The 20,019-nt window shown below is 44.1% G+C and overlaps 1 protein-coding gene and 3 long non-coding RNA genes across 5 annotated transcripts; 2 read left to right on the forward strand and 2 right to left on the reverse strand.

Moving 5' to 3' along the window:
* Window positions 1–427: 427 nt before the first annotated feature.
* LOC124691785 lies at window positions 428–1,130 on the reverse strand. The gene is made up of 2 exons (XR_006999156.1): window positions 625–1,130; window positions 428–519 (listed from the first exon to the last, which is right to left on the reverse strand). It is a non-coding gene; the product is annotated as an uncharacterized LOC124691785 (long non-coding RNA).
* A 518-nt stretch (window positions 1,131–1,648) lies between these two features.
* On the forward strand, window positions 1,649–2,623 carry LOC124691784. The gene is made up of 4 exons (XR_006999155.1): window positions 1,649–1,914; window positions 2,034–2,076; window positions 2,161–2,278; window positions 2,571–2,623. It is a non-coding gene; the product is annotated as an uncharacterized LOC124691784 (long non-coding RNA).
* An 83-nt stretch (window positions 2,624–2,706) lies between these two features.
* Window positions 2,707–5,727, forward strand: LOC124689777 (CMP-sialic acid transporter 2-like). Its single transcript, XM_047223246.1, has 11 exons — window positions 2,707–2,731; window positions 3,680–3,799; window positions 3,887–3,950; window positions 4,039–4,149; window positions 4,258–4,338; window positions 4,435–4,510; window positions 4,600–4,700; window positions 5,127–5,198; window positions 5,303–5,351; window positions 5,571–5,641; window positions 5,721–5,727. The coding sequence occupies exons 1-11, from the start codon at window positions 2,707–2,709 to the stop codon at window positions 5,725–5,727; spliced, it is 777 nt and encodes a 258-aa protein (XP_047079202.1).
* Window positions 5,728–13,973: 8,246 nt separating this feature from the next.
* On the reverse strand, window positions 13,974–16,253 carry LOC124691782. Of its 2 annotated transcripts, none has more exons than XR_006999154.1 (3): window positions 16,137–16,253; window positions 14,630–14,893; window positions 13,974–14,360 (listed from the first exon to the last, which is right to left on the reverse strand). It is a non-coding gene; the product is annotated as an uncharacterized LOC124691782 (long non-coding RNA). The 2 variants fall into 2 exon arrangements; XR_006999153.1 differs by lacking the exon at window positions 16,137–16,253 and adding an exon at window positions 15,358–15,722.
* Between the last annotated feature and the right edge of the window lie 3,766 nt (window positions 16,254–20,019).

The following is a 20,019-nucleotide window of genomic DNA, read 5'->3' on the forward strand; positions in this document are numbered from 1 at the left end:
TCAGTTTGGCTGACTTCAAAATAAACACGCGACATCAACTTGTTCTGATGGTTGCCCTTCTCGTTTAATCATATTATTAAGCAAATATATCTTAATGTGGTCATTAATTTATTTAGAGGAACATACAATATCTACCACTAAACCTCATATACATCGACCTATACTATGTTTCGACACATGTTAAAGATAGCTAAATGACAGTGCAGATTATCAGTAAAAATATCTATCGAAAAATCAGTAAAAATATCTATCGAAGGTAGTGGCATAGCTTCTTGAAAGAGCAATATAGAGACACTGGGAAGTTATCATACTCAAAGCATTTTTATTGGATTCATGAACATATGTATAGTGATGCCGCCATTCAAATCCACAATACGCGAAAGCCTAACAGATCAACCCCATGGCACACAGGCTAGGTCTCGCTTACCGGAAAAATCTTAAATGGGTTGTCCATGATCATATTACCTACCACCCACGTCCTTCACAACCATCACAACATGAACTGTACATATATTAGCCCTGCCAAGAATCAAACATGAGTATGTGGTTATGCCAAATGATCAAAAAACAAAAGCCTAGTCGTGTAGCAACTTGTTGAAGAAATGTGAAAGAAAATGAGCGCACCATGTCATCCACCTGGACTTGAAACCTGAGGTCCAGGGACTGAAATCACTTCTTAATGTATTTGTGTGTGATGTTTGGAAACTAACCATAATGTTTTGAACTGATGGAAGCGTTGAATGTTGCAGAATATCTTACTCTCTTGTCTTGGCAGCAAGACGATACCGAAGATATCTGATTTCGTCCTGTCCAGGTACGTTCTAGAATGTATAACTCTTGGGTTGATGGTTATCATCTTAGTCAAATAGCAATGCAAGAAGCAGTACCTAGTCTTTCAGTTAACTGTGAAATCATTAGACATTATTTCAACATCTCGTAGCTACTGAGCCACATAAGAATAGCAGCCAAAAAACACGTCATGATGCTAAACCTGATGGACTGGTTGCTAAACCTGATGGACTGGTTGTAATCGAATAAGCTAGGCTGGTTGGGCACAACATTTAACTATTTTTCTCAAACTGTAATCATGGAGCACCTCATTTGTTTACTGTAGGTATGATGAGGATGCAGAAATTTCTCCTATAAATGTTCAAAGACTACCCTCTCAACCAGGGGGTCTGAGAGGGGCAAACGAATCTGGTTCACCCGTTGGTAAACAACTGAGCCCAATTTTCACCCTGGCCGTTGGATGTGGTCATTTTTTCTTTACCTCTGCCTCCTCGTTTATGGTCAATGACGCGTGGGCCTGTTTCGTGCGGGGCCAGTTGCGAGACGGTAGGGTGCTGTTGCTCCGAGTCAGTCGTTTCTCCTGGCAACGCCCGTGCCTGCGCCCGGGGTGAAAACCCTAGATCGTAAAATATCCGGCCCATTCTCAGCACCGCGTCTCCTCTCTTCCGTCCCTCAACCGCGCCAGCCGCCGCGTCGCTGCCGCCGCCGAGCTCTCTCATGTCGCCAGCGGACGGCAGCCCGGGCCGCCGCAGTCGCGCCTCCCCCCTCGACCTACCCAGCGTCGGCGTGGCGCGTTGCCTCGCCGCCTCGCGCCTCCTCCTCGACGACCCCGAGCCGCCGTCGTCGCGCCTCTCTCCCTCGACCTACCTAGCACCGGAGGTGGAGGAGCAGCGAGGATCGGCGCTGGTACGGAGGTGGAGGAGCATTGAGGAGTGGTGCTGGGACGGAGGTGGAGGAGCAGCGACGGGCGGCGGCTTGGATGGCGCTGGGTGAAGGGGGCTCTGGTGGCAGGCCGACCGGTGTCGGCCGCGCTCCCTCAGCCGTGCCCTCGCTCTTCATCATCTGCCGTCACGCCTCTCTCCCTCGTCCTAGCATGGTACGCGGTTCCCAGGCAGCGTGACACTGGTGAGGCTGGGTTTCTCATGTTCTGGGCGTATTTGCCGTATTCTCTGGTGTATTCTCTTTTTCCTCTCTGGTTCTCAATCCACCTTTAATCAACCTCCCCATTTGTTGTTTGTATGCAGGAAAAGAAGTGCAACAAGTCAGTATTACACGATCCTACACCTGGTTGGTCTTGATTTTTGGTGGATTAGTTCATGCGTAATAGTGCAGAGGTGTAAGGTTGTTGATTGGTTTAGATCTTTTTTTCAGTTGTGATAATTTGCAGCTAACCCAGACAAGCCTGTGATTATTCAAGATACCAAAATCATTAATATGCCAATATCGACCGCTTCTCACTTCATATTGACATCATGTACTGCAGTGCAAGGTATTCTTTGTTCTCCATACATGCTTGCAGCTCCCCCAACCATATGGCGCCAACATAACTGTGCTTTACCTCACACGATTCAGAAATATCAGCACTGTGCGTATATGGTTGTAACTCTGACGTTTGGTATGTTGAAATGAAGTAAACGAGGTAGCTAGAAAACATACGAGGTAACCAAACGAGGTAGCTAGAAAGCATATGGTTGTAACTTGGACGTTTGTTGTTGCATCACCATTTCACAGAACTTGCATTTCTTGTTGGTTTACCAATGTTTCCTTCGTTTTGTTGTTAGGATTACCTCAATGAACTGCCATGTTCTGTACGAAAAGGAAAAGAGGATGAGAGGTGGAGGTGCAGAGGAGGTGGGGGACGGAGGTGGCTGGGGACCGAGGGTGGCAGGAGCCGGTGGCGATTCAGGGTCAAGCGGCATGGGCATCACCGAGATTCGTCCAGGTTTGCATCTCCTTCCCCTTTCTGTCTCTTCCTCTCTGCTCTATGTGGCGTTTGTTTGTTATTAATTCGATTAAGGACATTTGGAATGCTAAGGGTGTCGGTCGTCATCATATAATTGTGGTTGCTGGTTAGTGCCCAATAAGACGGTTTTGTAGTGTGACCGGTGCGTGGATGCAATTGTAATTCTGGATTAGAATTCCGCAGCAAGTGAGTTAGGGGAACATTGCAGTGTTTCGTTGGTGATTGACTTCAGTTTGTTGTAAAGTTCAATAGTAGGTCGCGGCGAACTGATTTTGGACATTTTGGTGACTGGCTGAAGAGTATTACTCCGTATGTTATTGCTCCCATTGGGGTTTTCTAACCTATATACTACATGACTGATGAATTAAACCTGTACAAATGCTCGCCGTGGATTAATGATAATGTTGATGTACAAACCAGCACACCTGAGAACAACACTCTAATACATTTGTGGCCATTCTTGGTTTTATTCTTTTTACTCAGTATGTTATTACAAGGTTCAGGCATGCTTGCCAGATTGTCTTACAACTGACAGTAGGTCAGTCTATAGGTGACCGATGTTTCCTCTTATAACATACAACATCGGTTGGTAAACCACATTTGCATTTTTAAAGGGTGAGTATTTGAACATAGGGTCATTTACAACTTTCAGCCATTTATGAACTTATTAGTTTGCACATTGATCTTCTTTAACACTGGAGCATCTTACTGGAAGTAACTTGTTCATAGCAAGTTTTATGAGTATATTATGGCAGAGGTTAAACCATACTATGACTTACCTTTGAAAATGATTAAAGTTGTCCAGTCACTTTATCATGTTGATCTTCACCATCGCTCCCTGGTAGCCTAGGACTAATTAAAACTTTCATGCTCTGGCAATGGCTTGCCCTATCTGTTTGAACTTGGAACTTCCGTGTGTTATAATAGACTTATGCTTGTCAATTGTGTTGTGTGCTGACGAGCTGTACTATCCTGGCAATCTAAAGGAGACTTATGATGTCATATTTCAGGACATAAAAAGCCCTGATGGGAGGTCCCTTTCTAGCAGTAAGTTCCCGGTTCATCACTGAAATGTTCTCTTTGGAATGTCCTATAATCAGGAACCTCGTTCTTTAATGCATGTATTATATACAGCTGCAGCATCTTCCACGCTTGGCGACGCAGGAGGTTTGAAGGGCAAGCATAGCTGGAAGCAAAAGTAAGAGTTAATGTTCCAATCTTTCCGCCACATCACATAATTTCAGAAGATCGGAAAATTTATCGGCAAATGTCGTTCGTTGTGGCAGGTCCATTGTTACGCTTGCATTGACATTACTAACAAGTTCCCGGGCAATACTGATTGTGTGGTCAAAAAGAGCTGGAAAGTATGAGTATAGTGTCACAACAGCAAATTTTTCTCGTGAGTATTTGAATTATTTTTCTCTTAGTAACAGTTGAGGCAGGAGCTTTTCCTTTTGTTCTCTTGATACCATGATTTTAATTATCTATCTAATTCTTGTTGTCAAGGTGGAAGCTCTGAAATGTCTATTATCACTTGTAGCCCTGTACAGAACATGGAACAGTCAAGGTGTTACAGAAGATAATAGGTGACCATTCTACCATTATGTATTGATTGAATTCGATTATTTACTGTATTTTCAGTACTCTGCAGTCATCAAGTGATATACCTTCTTTATTTTCAGGTTAAGTACCTCACTAGATGAAGTTAGTGTTTATCCTATTCCCGCCGCACTTTACATGGTAAAGAATCTATTGCAGGTATTCCCACTTGTCAAGTTTTTGTGCAATAAAATAATTTTGTATTTGCAACAACAAAAAGCTTGACACATGCTTCTACCCCCTGTCAGTATTACATCTTTGCTTATGTGGATGCACCAGCTTACCAGATCCTGAAGAACCTGAATATTATTAGCACTGGTGTCTTATACCGTATCATTCTAAAGAAGAAGTAAGCTCTACTCACTTAATGTGGCTTGGAAGCTGGGAATAAAGGGATATGATCATCTCTGCTCTTTTTACTACTGTTGCCAACATTTTTTATTGCATCTACTTAGTTTCATTTACTTGTTTTTCTTCTTGCGGAAAGGCACTTTTGTACAAAACTGGTGTAGTATAATTCAACTGCTCACAAACATTTATCATTATGCAGGACACAAACATGAAATGTGATAACCTGTTATTTTTTTAATAAGTTCCTAGCATGAGCTCGCCACTGTAATTCATGTGTTCTTTAAGTGCCTTAAATGTTCATCGATTTCATCTTCATTCTTTACAGAACTCTTCATGACATTTTCTTCCCCAGCAGGCATCACCTGTTTTCCATCGTTTATAGTGATTGTTGAATCTATTTCCATACTGAATGCTTTGTGACCAGGTTAAGTGAAATTCAGTGGGCTGCATTTATTCTTCTATGTGCTGGCTGCACTACTGCTCAGCTTAATCCCTCGTAAGAAACATAAATTTTTAAAAAAATCCACTGCCATTGTTTCATAATTTCTCTAATCAATATGTTCAAGTGTTCAACTAACAGAAATAATATGCCCCTTTCAGATCAGACCATGTTCTTCAAACCCCTCTTCAAGGTTGGATGATGGCAATTGTAAGCATGCAAGAAAAAAAAATCATGATGCCTTCTTTTGGTCAATTTCATCGAGCAATGTTGGAACATGTGGTTGTGCTTATCATGGTCAATAAGGTGGCTGAGGCAAATTAGTAATACAGCAGCTAGATGAGTGGCGTATACTAGATTGTTGCAGTAGGTTAGTATCACCATGTTATTTTGGACAATTTTATATGCTTAGTGAAATATGCTTGCAAGGCGTTGGATGAAAAGGCAAGTGGCCTGCAACTATTCATCGTGGCAGTGCTTGGTGCTCTCGCCCTGGCAAGGTAGGCAATCAACGCCGTCCCTTCTCCTCTTTATTTTTTGATTTTTAGAAGTGGTTTTGTTCTTTCTCTTGTATCTCAGGATGTGATCCTGGCTAAAGAGGTGGCAAAACTTCCTTTTGGTTTCCCCACCACATGTTTGTTGTAATGTCCGACTGGAATTGAAATTTCTTTTGTACATGTAGGTGGCGCCATGTCATCTTCTCTACGAGGTTGTTCAATCGCTTTTCTCACACTATATGTGATGTGTAGATCAAGTGTTCATCATGCGCTACAGCCGGGAAGGAAGGCCGCAACGTGAGTTGATGTGTTCTTTTGATCTTCACCATAGCTGAGCATATGCTCAACACCGCTCGTTTGATTTAATTTCCTCTCTTTGTTTTAGCAATTGAAGCAGGTCTCCAATTGGAGGTGTCATTTGAGTTCTACAAGATCACCTGCTCGATCACCTGCTCTTAGACACAATTGTTTTATTTCTTTGTTGAATTTCTTCTATAGAAATTATGCTGCTTTTAGTTATGCTCATTATTTGTATATATTCAAACATCTTCCACCGGTGCACATCATGTGTACCGACAAAATCTTGGCTGGATTGAACATTGTTGAAGGTGGAATTCTACTAGGATAAAAGTCGGTGAAGTTAAGAGAGGGATAAAAGTTGTAGTTTTTGTGATAGTCATGGGAACCTGGGACATGTTCGCTTAAACTGTTCTGCTGCAGTTTTCTTTGGTATTTGCAGACCTACTTCCAGGTATATGTTAGTCGATTGATTTAATGGTTATGGTAAAGACGAGAAATTTATTTGATATAGGATTTGTGCTCTCTAGAGGGCAATATGGTTTTACGGGAATGGTACTTTTATTATGTAGGCTGATTAACCCCTGCACGAGTGAGGCTCTTTCTCTTTTGGTATGATTCACTAATGCATTTTTATTTATTGACTTGTATAGCTACAAGACACGCCCCAATTGTTGGAGTATGCAAGGAAAGGCACGTGCCTAAGCAAAAAAATATCAGCGTATATATCTGTTTACATGAAGTCATGATATTCCGCATTGTATAAATCTCACCTATTGTATGAGTTAATGAGTTCTGACCTAGATTGACTACCAAATGCTGCAATATTGTTTTTCCAGTAGGATACTGTCCAGTTTTTCCAAATTCAAGGCTGCGATATTGTTTGGTGTGCTCTCGGTGGCGTCTCTGCTATATGGTAATAAAACAGATTTATAGGAGTTGGTTCTCACATGAGAGCAATAAATAGAGTATTTGAGTGTTTCTCTAAAATATACCTTCTGAGTTCATTTAAGATGTTCCTGTATGAAAAGCAATATCATGCACTGGCCTAAAGGTTCTATTTTCTTATGCCTCATTTGTTTTGTTTCGGGGACTGAAAACTGGATGCAAATGGGTATACAGGTCCTTGTATCTGATCCACGGGAACTGCAGAAGATATGTAGGACGTTGTTCATTTTCTCGATATTATACTGATTTTTTTGTGATCTCCCAAAGGAATTTGCAATGCGTGTGCTCTATTGTCATGCTCGGTATAATACTGATTCTTGTGATGGATCCTTTACAATCAGTTTATTTTCTATTTAATACCCTTGGATAATCAGGGTGTTGTCACTTTGACTCTTACATTGTTATCACCATAATATATTTATTGCCACATTTGCTTTGCATGAATAGGTTTACACAGGTTGTGAAGAGGGTCTCTGGTGGCCAGCATTGAGACGTTGCTATGCTTCTGGCTCCACCTCCTTGTGTGAGCTCCTCCTTCCTATCCTTTACCCCTAACTTAATTTCTACCATGCACCTATGGTTCAGATGCTCAGGAGAGTCCTATACTGATTTCATGTTTCTATGTCATTGAAAAATGATATCGTGTTTTCCTTTTGTAATTATTTCATGGGTGCATGCCCTCTCTAGATTTTTTTTCGGAGGACATGTGTACTGCTCTTGGCAATGTCAGCCTTCTCTTGTTGCAAGCCTTGCTTGTTATGTCATAGGATTAGAGTTACCTTCTTGCCCAAGGTTTGCATATGTTTTCTTCTTGGTGTTGCAGCATGGTATAATGGTTGAGTTATGTATTATAATAAACTGAGCATGGATTTGCTTGTTTAGTACTGACAATTTGTTTTCTTCCATGGACTCCTTCGCAAGGCTGAGGACATCGACGATTTATCGATGGCTGAGCACGGCATGTGGCACAGCGGGTGGCGGATGTTGCTTCGCGAGCCCTCTCTTCTTCCACGTGATCAGTACCCTGGCAACACGAAAGAATGGTGGGCGAATTGAGTGTCCGACGCTAGCTCAAGTGACAACAAGCATGATGCACCTGCTGGGAGGGGCTGCCGGAATGCTGGTCAAGATCAGTGCATATCTGGCTTAGGAAGAGACACATTCGGAACGACGACAATCTTTGTCAATGCCTATGAACCATGGTGAGCTTATCCCAATCCCATGCTTAGGAAATGCTCATATTCTACATATAACCACATATTTAACTTTTAACAGGAGGAGGGCGGATGGCGGCGGCGACCAGAGGCGCCGGGCGCGGCCACAGACGGGCCGACGCGGGACGGACCCGCGATGACCGGAGGCGGCGGTGGCGGCGGCGACCAGAGGCGCCGGGCTCCTCTCCAATCTGCAGCTCCTCTCGCTCGATGGGCCAACGTCGGGATGGAGCCGGACGAGGACGGCCGCGGTCGTGGGCTGGAGGAGGTGGAGCAGGAGCACGGAGGAGGGCGGCGGCGACGCCTCGTCCTCTCCTCTTCCGCCGGCCTCGACGTCGTCTTCCGGCACAGCGACAGGAGGCGGCGGCTGGATGCTACGAGGAGGGAAAACATGTGCGGTGGTGGCTGACGGAGGACAGAGGATGGAGGAGGAAGAAGGGATGCGGCGGCTGTGGACCCGTCTCGTCTTCAACCTCTGCGCGCTGCCGTCCCCCTACATGCTCGTCTCCGTCTGGTCCAGGTGAGATAGTGCTCCTCACCAGGTGGGATACTGCTCCTCACCAACTGCACTTGTGACTGATTCTTTTCTTTTCCCATTAGTATTCACATCTAGCTTCCTTTTCCGCTTCTTCCATCTGGATTTCTGATTTCCTTGCTTTGATTTCAAGATGAGGCACAATATTCATGCCCGGAGGCTGGATGCTACCGGGAGGGAAAAATCTTGATCAAATAGAAGAAGGAGAAATTCAACCAAGCCTGACGAGGTACATTGGGTGAGGTTCTGAGATTATTTAGGCAATTTTGAGCCCATCCTCTTGAAGGTTATGCTCTTCTGTTTGTTTGATTCATAAATGGGATACATGTCGACTTGTTAAATCAAAACATAGGTTTAAATGATAGCAGACAGTGTTCATGGTTGATAAAAAAACCCTGCAGTGGTGTGTTTCTGTATCAATCATGCACTGAAAAACATTATTTATCAAATATGATGGCTTGAGGTTTGCTATTGCATAGCAGGATCCATGGTTTGAGCCTTACATCTACTTACATAAAGCCATGGATGCTGATATTAACACATGCCGTTTCCTAGCTCCTGCATATATATATGTTAACCAAATTGTTCTCTCTCTATGCCCATGATTCTTATCTGATTACTAGGGCCTCTAGCTTTATCTTGTTTTCTAATTAGAACATGATACTGCTCTAAATTAGCTCAGGGGTTCATGCTAACTTGTTTTTTCTTGCTGAAGCTACAACCACTTCTGAATTAGCTAACATGAGCAAGCACTGCATTTACTTCATTATTATCATGATGTTCGAACTCTATGAAAAATAAAAAGTATATCACAGTGGTAACATTGATGTTCAAGCTATATCATAGGTGGGCTTGCAATATTTGATCAAATTGTGTCTAGCTATTTTCAATTCTGGACCAAAGGCCCTTCTGAAAATCCAGTGGTTGGGAAGCGTGATCCATTTTCAAAGAACTTCATCATTAATTAAAGTAGGAAATCCAGGCGATACTACATTCATAATTCTGCCATTTATGCTGGCAAGGTATGTTTCTCCTTCATGTGCCCATTATGTATGATGCATTTTTCATTTCATGGATTCTCTTGTGTGTACCCCAATACTCATCATAGATTTGATCACATGGCAATAACAGGAAGGGGTTATTGAAATACCTATTGCAAAGGATGGACCTGAAGCTTGGGTCTTCAGGCTTGTGTTAGCTCAATTTGCACAACGGACAGTGGATAGAGAGGTGGTACCAGAGGTGGCAGGTACCAGGGAGTACTGGTCCTGTAGGTTTGTGCGGCGGATATGAGTGTGGCTTGATAGCCATTGTAATCACTCTGTCTCTCTAAGCTACCATGCTACCACGTTTTAGTTCTGTCCAATGTACTTAACCCTACTTTGCTACCAGTGCCTTCTTGATGAATCTGATGACCAAACAATGTATAAGCTATATCATATAAGCTTCTTCGATCAACCTCATGTACAATAAATTGTATCACCGTGTTGCCTTATTTTTGATTTCATGTAACTCTAAATGTACATGTGAGGGGCTCTATGTGTTAATACATCGTCATCTTCTAAGGGAAGGCTTATGATTTTGGAATGGCTAGCTTCAGCTTTTGTGTCGAGGTGCAACGGGTTAGCTGTCAAATTTAAAGGGATAAGAAATAAGCGTTATAATTGATGTGTATAGCAAGTAAAGATGTAAGTATGGAAATAAATTAATTGTTAAATTATCATCCTATAAATGGTAGCATCCATTGGCATATTAACATGTTTTTGTTGGCACTGATTTAGCCGTTTCTTGCTTTGGAAGCACATGGTTGGTAGTTATGAATTGATTCTGCCATAGCCGTTTCTTGCTTTGGAAGCACGTGACTTCTTATTTCGTTTTGCCCTTGTTAGTATATTTCAGTATAGTTTTTTCTATTTTTGAAAACTGGTTTGGAAATGTACTATGTGTGATAAGGAGTAGACCGGTGGGGATTGAGCAAATTCTTAAAAATTTGACTTTAATATATTTATTTTAGAGAACACACACACCCGTCCTCCTCTCCTCCCGCTCCACCAATTAATCCTTGGTTAGATCCCAGCAAATCTGCAGCGAGGGCGCGGCTTGTCTTGGCACTGCAGCTTCCTAGAGCGGCAGGCGCCTATGCGGCGTAGAGGCACGCAGTGAGTGTCAGGCGCCACCAACGAGAATCAAGCTGGGCAGAGGACTAAGGAGAGATGATTGGGTCGCGTGGTTGAGACACGGTAGAACGAGGGATTGGGACCGGTGAAGTCAGTCCAAGGTGGCCGGGGAGAGAAATTCGCGGGCATAGCCGCAACACATTGGAGAATTGGGTGGGGGACAAGACGAGACCACCGGAGAAGAAAGGGGAAGGTCAGTGACCGGTACACCGTCTACAGACAATTGTGTGACGTGTTTATTCCTTTTAATTTTCAGATAAGCGACAAAACATGTAGACTCTTAGCAATTAGCTTATTTCAACCACAGTAAAGTGTGTGTAAAATTTTAGACGATAGCATGTGGATAGTATCCCGACTCTTTGGTCTTGATAAAATATTTAAGTCTTAGTTTGATTTTTGAAGTGTTTGCTTAGTTGAATGTGCGTGCATTGGTACGGCCTTTATTATTTATGTTGATTTATTTTTAGGGTTTTCAAACAACATCATGTGTTTTCTTAGTTTTTTTTTTTGAAATGTTGAGACTACCTTTTTTTATTTTGACCAAAATTAATGAGATAGTCTTTTAATTTGGTCATATAGAACATGTATAGAAAAAGAAACACAGCTTATTTGATTGTGTATAACCCATTTTCATTTTTTATTTCACTTTCTTTCCTCAAAATTATAGTAACCGCAGAGCATGGAAAACAAAACTTTTGGCTTAAGTATTGACGGTTGCGCCAAGTGACTTATTAGTTGGAAACAAAATAAAATATATTGTTGCAGATAAGTACATATGTCAAACAATCGTAATACTGAATGGCTATTGAGATAAGGCCCGTGCTTCAGTAGTTCTACGTGCCCCGCGACGAGTGCTTCAACCACGTCAAGAAGGCCGACTTCACCTCCTACCTCCTTAAGGCAATCAGCGCCGGCATCCTCCCCCTCGCGACAAGATTGGGAGGAGACGAGCGTAGGCCGAAGGTCGGAGGCCCCACTCAAGGAGACCGTCGGGGCGGCGGCAGCAGCAGCTGTGGCAGGGGCAGGGCATGCGGCGGCGGGCCGAGCGCGAGGTGCGGCAGGAGTTCCTGTTGTGGCTGCCTGCCGTGGCAGACAAACTGCCGGAATTCCTGCCGCGGCAGCCTGCCGCGGCAGAGAAAACGCCGAATTCTCTGCCGCGGCAGAGGACCCTGCTGGGCGAGGCGGTGTCGAGGCGGCGCACTTGTGGCCGGCGCTAGGGTGCGCGGGGCCGGTGCAAGAGCTCGCGTTGGCGGCACGGGCGGCGTGCCGAAGCGGTCGTTGAGTCCGCGCGGCGCAGGAGGCGCAAGCGCGGATGACGAAGCTGCATGCTGAACAGGAAAAACCTTCTCATCAAAGACAACATGTCGCGAGACGAGTATTCTTCCAGTGACAGGGTTAAAGCAGCGGTAACTCCGATGGTTAGAGGGATACCCAAAAAAGACACATGCCATGAAACGAGCACTAAGCTTATGGGAGCGGTGGACGCGATTTTAGGATAACAAAGACAACCGAAGACACGAAGATCAATGTATGAGGGAGGACGACCGTGGAGGCATGTGTACGGAACCTGGGACTTTATGGTTGTACTAGGACAACGATTAAGCAGGTATGTGGCAGCAGCCAGAGCGTCGGCCCAGAGAGGAGCTGGAATGTGAGCCTGGAACATAAGGGTGCGCATAGTATCATTAATGGTACGAATGGCACGCTCGGCTTTACCGTTCTGCTGGGAAGTGCATGAGCATAATAGTCGCAGGGCGGTGCCGTGGGTGGTGAGGAGATTATCAACAGTCTTGTTGAGGAACTCGGAACCGTTATCTGTCTAGAGGGAGCGAATAGTGACACCAAACTGCGTGCGCGTAAGCGAAATTGTTTTCCGAGAGTACGTGGGCAACTTATTAGTTGGGCAACTTATTAAAGCGGCGTCTATTCCTAGAAATTATTTCAAACTTATTAAAACGCCGTGCATAGGTACACTTAAACATTGCGATGAGAGACAAATGTGCAAGTAACGAAATAAGAAATCGCAGCCACTTTCCGGTGATGGCAACTGCATTGCCCAAAGGAAAGTGGAAGAGACATCGAGAGCATTACCCAAATGAGAGTACAAGGGCCGTCGAGGGCGATTCCTCCAACGAAACACGCTGAATACTACTATAGCTCACCATGGGACGGCCATCGAAAGAGCTACACGCTCCCGAGCCTCCAGTATTGAAATAAACAAACGGTTACGATGAGCAACGCGGTAACACGCCCCGTCGGATACTATTGTACTCGATGCAAGAGCTCTGCTCCAACCCTCGGTACTAAAATAAGCCAAACCCTATGGTTAGCCTCCGCCATTTGCGCGATAGCGCAACGGGTATTATTTGAAAGTTATTAAAACGCCGTGCATAGGTACACTTAAACACTGCGATGAAAGACAAATATGCAAGTGATGAAATAAGAAATCGCAGCCACTTAACCATAATACCCGTGATAGCAAGTGGATTACGCAAAGGAAAGTGGAAGAGATATCGAGAGCATTACCCACATGAAAGTACAAGGGTCGTCGAGCAATGCGATAACACGCATGTCGGATACTATTGTACTCGATGGAAGAGCTCTGCTCCAACCTTCGGTACTAAAATAAGCGAAACCCTATGGTTAGCCTCCGTCATTGCGCGATAGCGCAACGGGTCATCTAGTTGAACATAATTTAGGTAGAGCTCTAGCAACTCCCCTCGCCCCCAAACTTTCATCAAGTCATGGCCAAGTAAGATCAATCTAATCTTGATCCATAGGCTTCTTGTTCCATGTATACCATGTGGCATCATTCAGTCTAGGATAAATGTGGTAAACAACTAATAGCTCTTATAATAATCAGCGTCACTATAAGGTACAACTTACTGCTGGCCGCATCATGTTTCTAAAAACCCAAAAATGGAGCATACAGGTTGAGCCGATTGCATGCATTTTATGCACAGGTGATAATGGTCCAACCAAGAAAGAAAATGTTCAGTTAGCGAGAAATGGTGCAATTGTTCTGGCCTCGTCCTGCAACTACAGTCTGCAATGAAAACAGGCTGTAAAACGCTTGCTCTGCTATCACGAAATGAGAAGTCTGCAACTACAGGTAAGCTAGACAATCACCTAGCAAGTTTAAGATTTATGCTTCCACACGAACATTGAAGAGTAAAGCTGGTTGGGTGCAGATGATATTAGCCGAATCAAGATTCTGATATTCAGTTAACAAATGACGATGAATACACTAAAAGGTAAATCTGGTTGGGTACATTGCAGAAAAACCAGAGTAAACATCGATAGATAATTAGTGAGTAGATCAAACTAACTGCATGGATTCTTTTGTAGGCGAGCTGGATCAAGTATTCAAGTGTTTGAATGTCCGGGAAGCACCGGTTGGTCAATGACAATGAATCCCAACTCATACCCATTTTTGTGCTTGATCCTTGTTTTCCCAGATCCGCGAGACACGCACAACAGAATTCCGTTGAGACCCTCGAGATGAGAAATTTTTCACCAAGGTTGTTCGCATTGCTACTCTCTTAGGTTCCCTGCAGCATAGCATATTTTAGTAAGTATTGTTAGACTGACTACCATGAGGCCTAACATTCTAAATCAGTGTCCAGAAACTACTGTGAGACCTAAGAGAAAAGTTGGCGTGATTATACAGAGACATCACACAGCTACTCATCGACAAATAAAGACATAGGTGAGCAAATTATACGTCCATAGTTACTTAATGCTACATCATGTCAAAAATCCTATAGTAGATGGTGGCACATAATCTCATAATATGCATCTTAGGTTAGAGGTAGCTCACCAAGTAGTTGTCGGGAGGGGGAATCTCTGGGTCCTCCATTGGCATTAAAGCACCATATCAAAGTCTTGACATCCACAAATAGAAAGTGCATGATTCAGTAAACCGAGATGTTTCAGCGGAGTATATGACTTCATTCGGGAGCTAAAATTCTAAACAACCTGATTTGTAACCAGCTTTGGAAAGTAACCCAATTGTCGTGACTGAAGGCATAAAACAATGATTTATATCACTTCCTACTCGAATCCTCTTGTGTAGAACTACAAACTGAACCATGAAGTGTATTAGAAAGATCAGGCACAATGAAACATCGAAACGTCATTTGGCGAAATGGTCATAGCACTTCAGACTAAAGTAGAAAGTTTCCAATATTATTGGACATGAGGAATGACATATTCAAGGCAGCAAGATCAAAACTTTGGAGAAATGTCCATACCACATAAATGTGTAAGGAACCAATTAAAAACATCATTCAGCTATAAGCATCAGACTTTCCACTGCACTATCCATGCCTAACAATGAACTTTTTATTCTCTCAAAAAAGAACAATACAGTTTTTATATGCTATGAAGAGAAGCATGCCAATAGTACAACACGGACACAGGCACACAGCTACTACGTGCATTACCACATATGTGCACTAAATATCAGTCAAACATGCATCCTTGCAAATAAGGCAGATTCTTTGCACCATCACAAATTTCTTAATCTTAAAAGGATGCTGATTATACCTTACAATTTTCTTTAGTTGTTTCCTCAGACCGAGAAGACTGGAGCGGGATCCTCCCTTCCTGGTCGGAGGCCAGAGCCATGCAGGGGCACGTCGAGGACGACCCACCTGCATATCTCCACCGGCGTCGCGATTTCCAAGCTCCCAGACAGCAGGCACCAAACGGCCGCCTCACGCCTCTCACCGAGATCTAGAAAGGTGCGGCCAGTAGGTATCCCCAAACCTCGGCTGCGAAGGACCCTTGAGAAAAGAAGCATGTATAGGGTGAAACTCAAGCAGGGAGATACATGGCGGGCAGGGAGATAGAGGAGGGCGCCGGTCTTGAGAAGGAAAAGATCTCCAACATCGTTGTGCGGCCGCTAGAGGCGGTGAACGGGAGGGAGGAGAAAGCCCATCTGTTGGTTGGAGAGAAGAGGAAAAAGGAGAGATTGTCTGGGAGAGAGAGGAGAGGGCACGGGGCAATTCTAGATAGGGGACATGCATATCCAATCCCCAGTAAGCAGTGGCCGGTTGCCTAAAACAATCCCAAGGCCAATAACGCGTGGCAACCGGCAACAGCCAAGGGTGCTATAAGGAAGGTAACCGAGAGGTGGCCGGTAATCGGGGGTTTTTAAAGGGAAAAAAATTAAGAAGTAAATTGCAGTGGACTGGATCCACCGTAACTAACTTGCCATCTACAGTGAAAAAAGGGGACGTGGGAATACTTGATTGGAGAAAAAGAGGCCTTGAATAGTGCCCAAAACGTTCTCCTTTTAGCATATGGGGTCAGCTTTTATATACCTTACAATTTTCTTTAGTTGTTTCCTCAGACCGAGAAGACTGGAGCGGGATCCTCCCTTCCTGGTCGGAGGCCAGAGCCATGCAGGGGCACGTCGAGGACGACCCACCTGCATATCTCCACCGGCGTCACGATTTCCAAGCTCCCAGACAGCAGGCACCAAACGGCCGCCTCACGCCTCTCACCGAGATCTAGAAAGGTGCGGCCAGTAGGTATCCTTAAACCTCGGCTGCGAAGGACCCTTGAGAAAAGAGGCATGTATAGGGTGAAACTCAAGCAGGGAGATACATGGCGGGTAGGGAGATAGAGGAGGGCGCCGGTCTTGAGAAGGAAAAGATCTCCAACATCGTTGTGCGGCCGCTAGAGGCGGTGAACGGGAGGGAGGAGAAAGCCCATCTGTTGGTTGGAGAGAAGAGGAAAAGGGAGAGATTGTCTGGGAGAGAGAGGAGAGGGCACGGGGCAATTCTAGATAGGGGACATGCATATCCAATCCCCAGTAAGCGGTGGCCGGTTGCCTAAAACAATCCCAAGGCCAATAACGCGTGGCAACCGGCAACAGCCAAGGGTGCTATAAGGAAGGTAACCGAGAGGTGGCCGGTAATCAGGGGTTTTTAAAGGAAAAAATTAAGAAGTAAATTGCAGTGGACTGGATCCACCGTAACTAACTTGCCATCTACAGTGAAAAAAGGGGACGTGGCAATACTTGATTAGAGAAAAAGAGGCCTTGAATAGTGCCCAAAACGTTCTCCTTTTAGCATATGGGGTCAGCTTTTATATAGTTAATAATATGGCACGCTGGACTGCGTATAATATTAGGACTCTGAAGCTAAAACCGAATAGGAAATCTTCTCTCTGATTCGGTTACCATAAAAGTTGTTTACATTCCAAACTAGTCACGTACAAATACTTATGGGCCTACAGAAAAATAATACGATACCTTCGCCATGGTGCTTATATCACCAGATAATAATGAGACTTGCAAATCAAACGTGGTGCCACATTATTCCTTTAATACGGCCTTTGTAAAAATACCTTCAACTTAGCACCTGAGCCGATTGCGACGTTCCAGGCATCATCGCCGTAGTTCCACATGTCTGTAAATCTAGCTAGGACTTTCTTATGTATCTTCTATTTCCAGAAAATCCCTGTTGTAATTTTTAAGTAAAATACAAATCAACAACCGAAATCGTTAAAAAAAGGCCGACCTTCACGAAGGGAAGATAACTCGCTCCGCATGCGACAAGTGGCGCGCTATGCTGCCAGAAAATCCCTGGGAAATACTCTCCCTGCTCGCCACGTGTCGCAAGGGGAAGCAAGGTGGGGATGAGTGAGGAGAGAAGAGCTGGGTTGTCTCAGTTTTTCCTTTTTTCATAGATTCGTTTTTTTTTTTAAATTAAATATCTTGAGAACCGTAAGTCCAAATGACGAACCGTTTCCACTTTTGAGATCCTCTCGTCGAGATCTTGAAAACTAGATCCCATGTTGATAGGTTTCGAGAAACTTTTTTTTCGTACTTCCTATACTACTATGGTTGTACTCGTGTTGTGTATCTAACTGTACTCGTGCATGAAGTGATAAGTACTTCTGTTTTGAATGTATTTGGTGCATTTTTTCCCTTTACTCGTGTGAGTAACTGTACCTGTACTCGTTCGTGTGCACGACTGTACCTGTCTTATGTGAACGATTGTACCTGTACTCGCTCGTGTAGGTTACTGTACTTACTCGTGTAGGTGACTGTATCTGTCTCGTGTGAGCGACTGTACCTGTACTCGTTCTTGTGCGCGACTGTACCTGTCTTATGTGGACGACTGTACCTATCTCGTGTGTGCGACTGTACCTGCACTCGTTCGTGTGCGTGACTGTACTCGTGTTGTACACGTAACTGTACTCGTGTGTTGTACGTAGAGGTACTTGTGTATTGTTGTTAATTGTACTCGAGTTATAAGCGAGGTGTACTCGTACTTTTATGTTTGAACATGTGCTCGCGCGTGTTGCTTGTGTTGGCCGGTCGGCCGCACACGGATGCGTGCTTGAGCTTTTTTGGTTTAAGTCCGGATTGATTGTATGCATGTGTTGGCAGGGACGTACTCGTTTCAAACAGAGGTGTTGATCGATAGATGGCTAGTGCAGGAGCGGAGCGGAGTACGTACGTCTACGGCATCCCGGCCAGCGCGCGCGAGATACTCACGCGAGAAGGCCTGCCGCACGCGGAATCTGGCTGGTGCTGCCACGCGTCAAGCCCTCGGGAGCCAACTTCCCTCTGGGAAGGTTGGTCTCTATCTAACGATACCCACAACACCAACAACTGATTAGCTTCATAGACTATCAAATTAATTTGGCCGATTATACAACCCAGCTAGCCAAATTAAGCCATCAACACCTCTTCCTCTCCTCTCTGTAGCATTTCCCCCACGAAGCACCAAAACCTAGAAGCCATGGACGGTGCTGAGATGGCCGACCAAGCACCAGGTAGCAGGATTAAGGATGGAGACCACTGCAGCCTAAGCAGAGGAAGCAGAGCGATTCTCTGGAGGGGAACCACTGCTCTCGGGTTCGCTGGTGGCCGATTCTGTGGACAGCCGTCAGTAGCGGCAAGCGGAAAACACCGTGGTGGACAACCTGATAACCAAGAAATGCGTCCCTGGCGCTGCATTATCGCCATCGCCCCTGGAGCACACCGAGCCTGTCGGCACCCGCTGTCCATACCGACGCTAGAGATGAGAAATTGCGTAGGAGACCAAGTCCATCCCCAACTAATTCGAGATGTTCCAAATCCCCAATCAGTCAGGTAATACATTACACTTCAAGGGCACCAAGAATCTAAATAAAGTTGATTTCGGGTTGCTTGTGTGTTGATCTGCCTCATAGTTGTGAGAGTATAAAATATGGATATAGATAGAAAAGGGGATCTTCAGTCTGGATTAATCATCGTGGTATATGAGCTTTTTGTATGAATACTTTCATACTTATAGTCTGACATCCTATAAATAAACATACATGTAAAGGCAAACACACTTCAGAATTTTAGTACGACCATATGACCATAAACAGGGTTCTGTATATATTTATGTAAATTATACGCTTAGGATGAAACCTTAGATAAGATCCATCGTTTCTATATTAAGAAGAAAAGAACTAGAAGCTGATAAGAAGATTGCTATTAGAGGTGAAAAGGTAATACATAAATGAATGCCTAGCAATGTGAGTTGGAGAATATTTTGATTGGAGAAAGGGATTGTCCAACTTCTATTTTCGTTTGGTATTCATAAGACATTGTTAGAGATCTCCCCAGATTATATTTGGGCCTAGGAACGAACACACACACACACACACACACATGCACTTATGTTCTAGTCATGGCCAATAATGGTAAAAACGTATGCATCAGCTTGTTATGCCAATGATTATAGGCTCAACACCTTGCTTGTGTCATCTAGTACACACGCATTTGAGTGAGGAGATGACCAGGCTAGATCTGCATGTTAGATCTCTGGCAAATACGTATACAGTGGCTGTTCTGAAACTAAACGGAATTGCTAATGATCATCTTTGAAAATACATGAAACCATGCCCCTGAATGTCAGAACTATATGCTACTGTCTAGTAAATTCATGCTTGCCGGTGTAGGTTTGGTAGTAGCTTATTACATCACACTTTCCTGAACTTAGAAACTACAGTGTGGCATCGGAACTATGCTTCTCATGTATTTTTATACTTGCACTTTTAGCTTCAGGTTCACAACCTAGCATCGCTTTACTGTAACCTATAATTCTGGAGCAGCAAATTAATACTTCGCCGTGATCAGTATTACATATATGTTTGACTTAGTCTCCACATGACCATTATCAAATAAATAGTACTATATCTGTAGTATATCCTCAGGTC

The sequence above is a fragment of the Lolium rigidum genome, chromosome 2, assembly GCF_022539505.1.
Source record: "Lolium rigidum isolate FL_2022 chromosome 2, APGP_CSIRO_Lrig_0.1, whole genome shotgun sequence".
NCBI lineage: Eukaryota > Viridiplantae > Streptophyta > Magnoliopsida > Poales > Poaceae > Lolium > Lolium rigidum.

Bases quoted from the DNA above. Each gene is read 5' to 3' on its own strand.
- LOC124689777 (XM_047223246.1), top strand. From the start codon at position 2,707: ATGGGCATCACCGAGATTCGTCCAG. The intron at 4,150-4,257 runs TCGTGAGTATTT...TCTTGTTGTCAA, and splicing joins GTCACAACAGCAAATTTTTC to GGTGGAAGCTCTGAAATGTC. The intron at 4,511-4,599 runs GTATTCCCACTT...ACCCCCTGTCAG, and splicing joins TGGTAAAGAATCTATTGCAG to TATTACATCTTTGCTTATGT.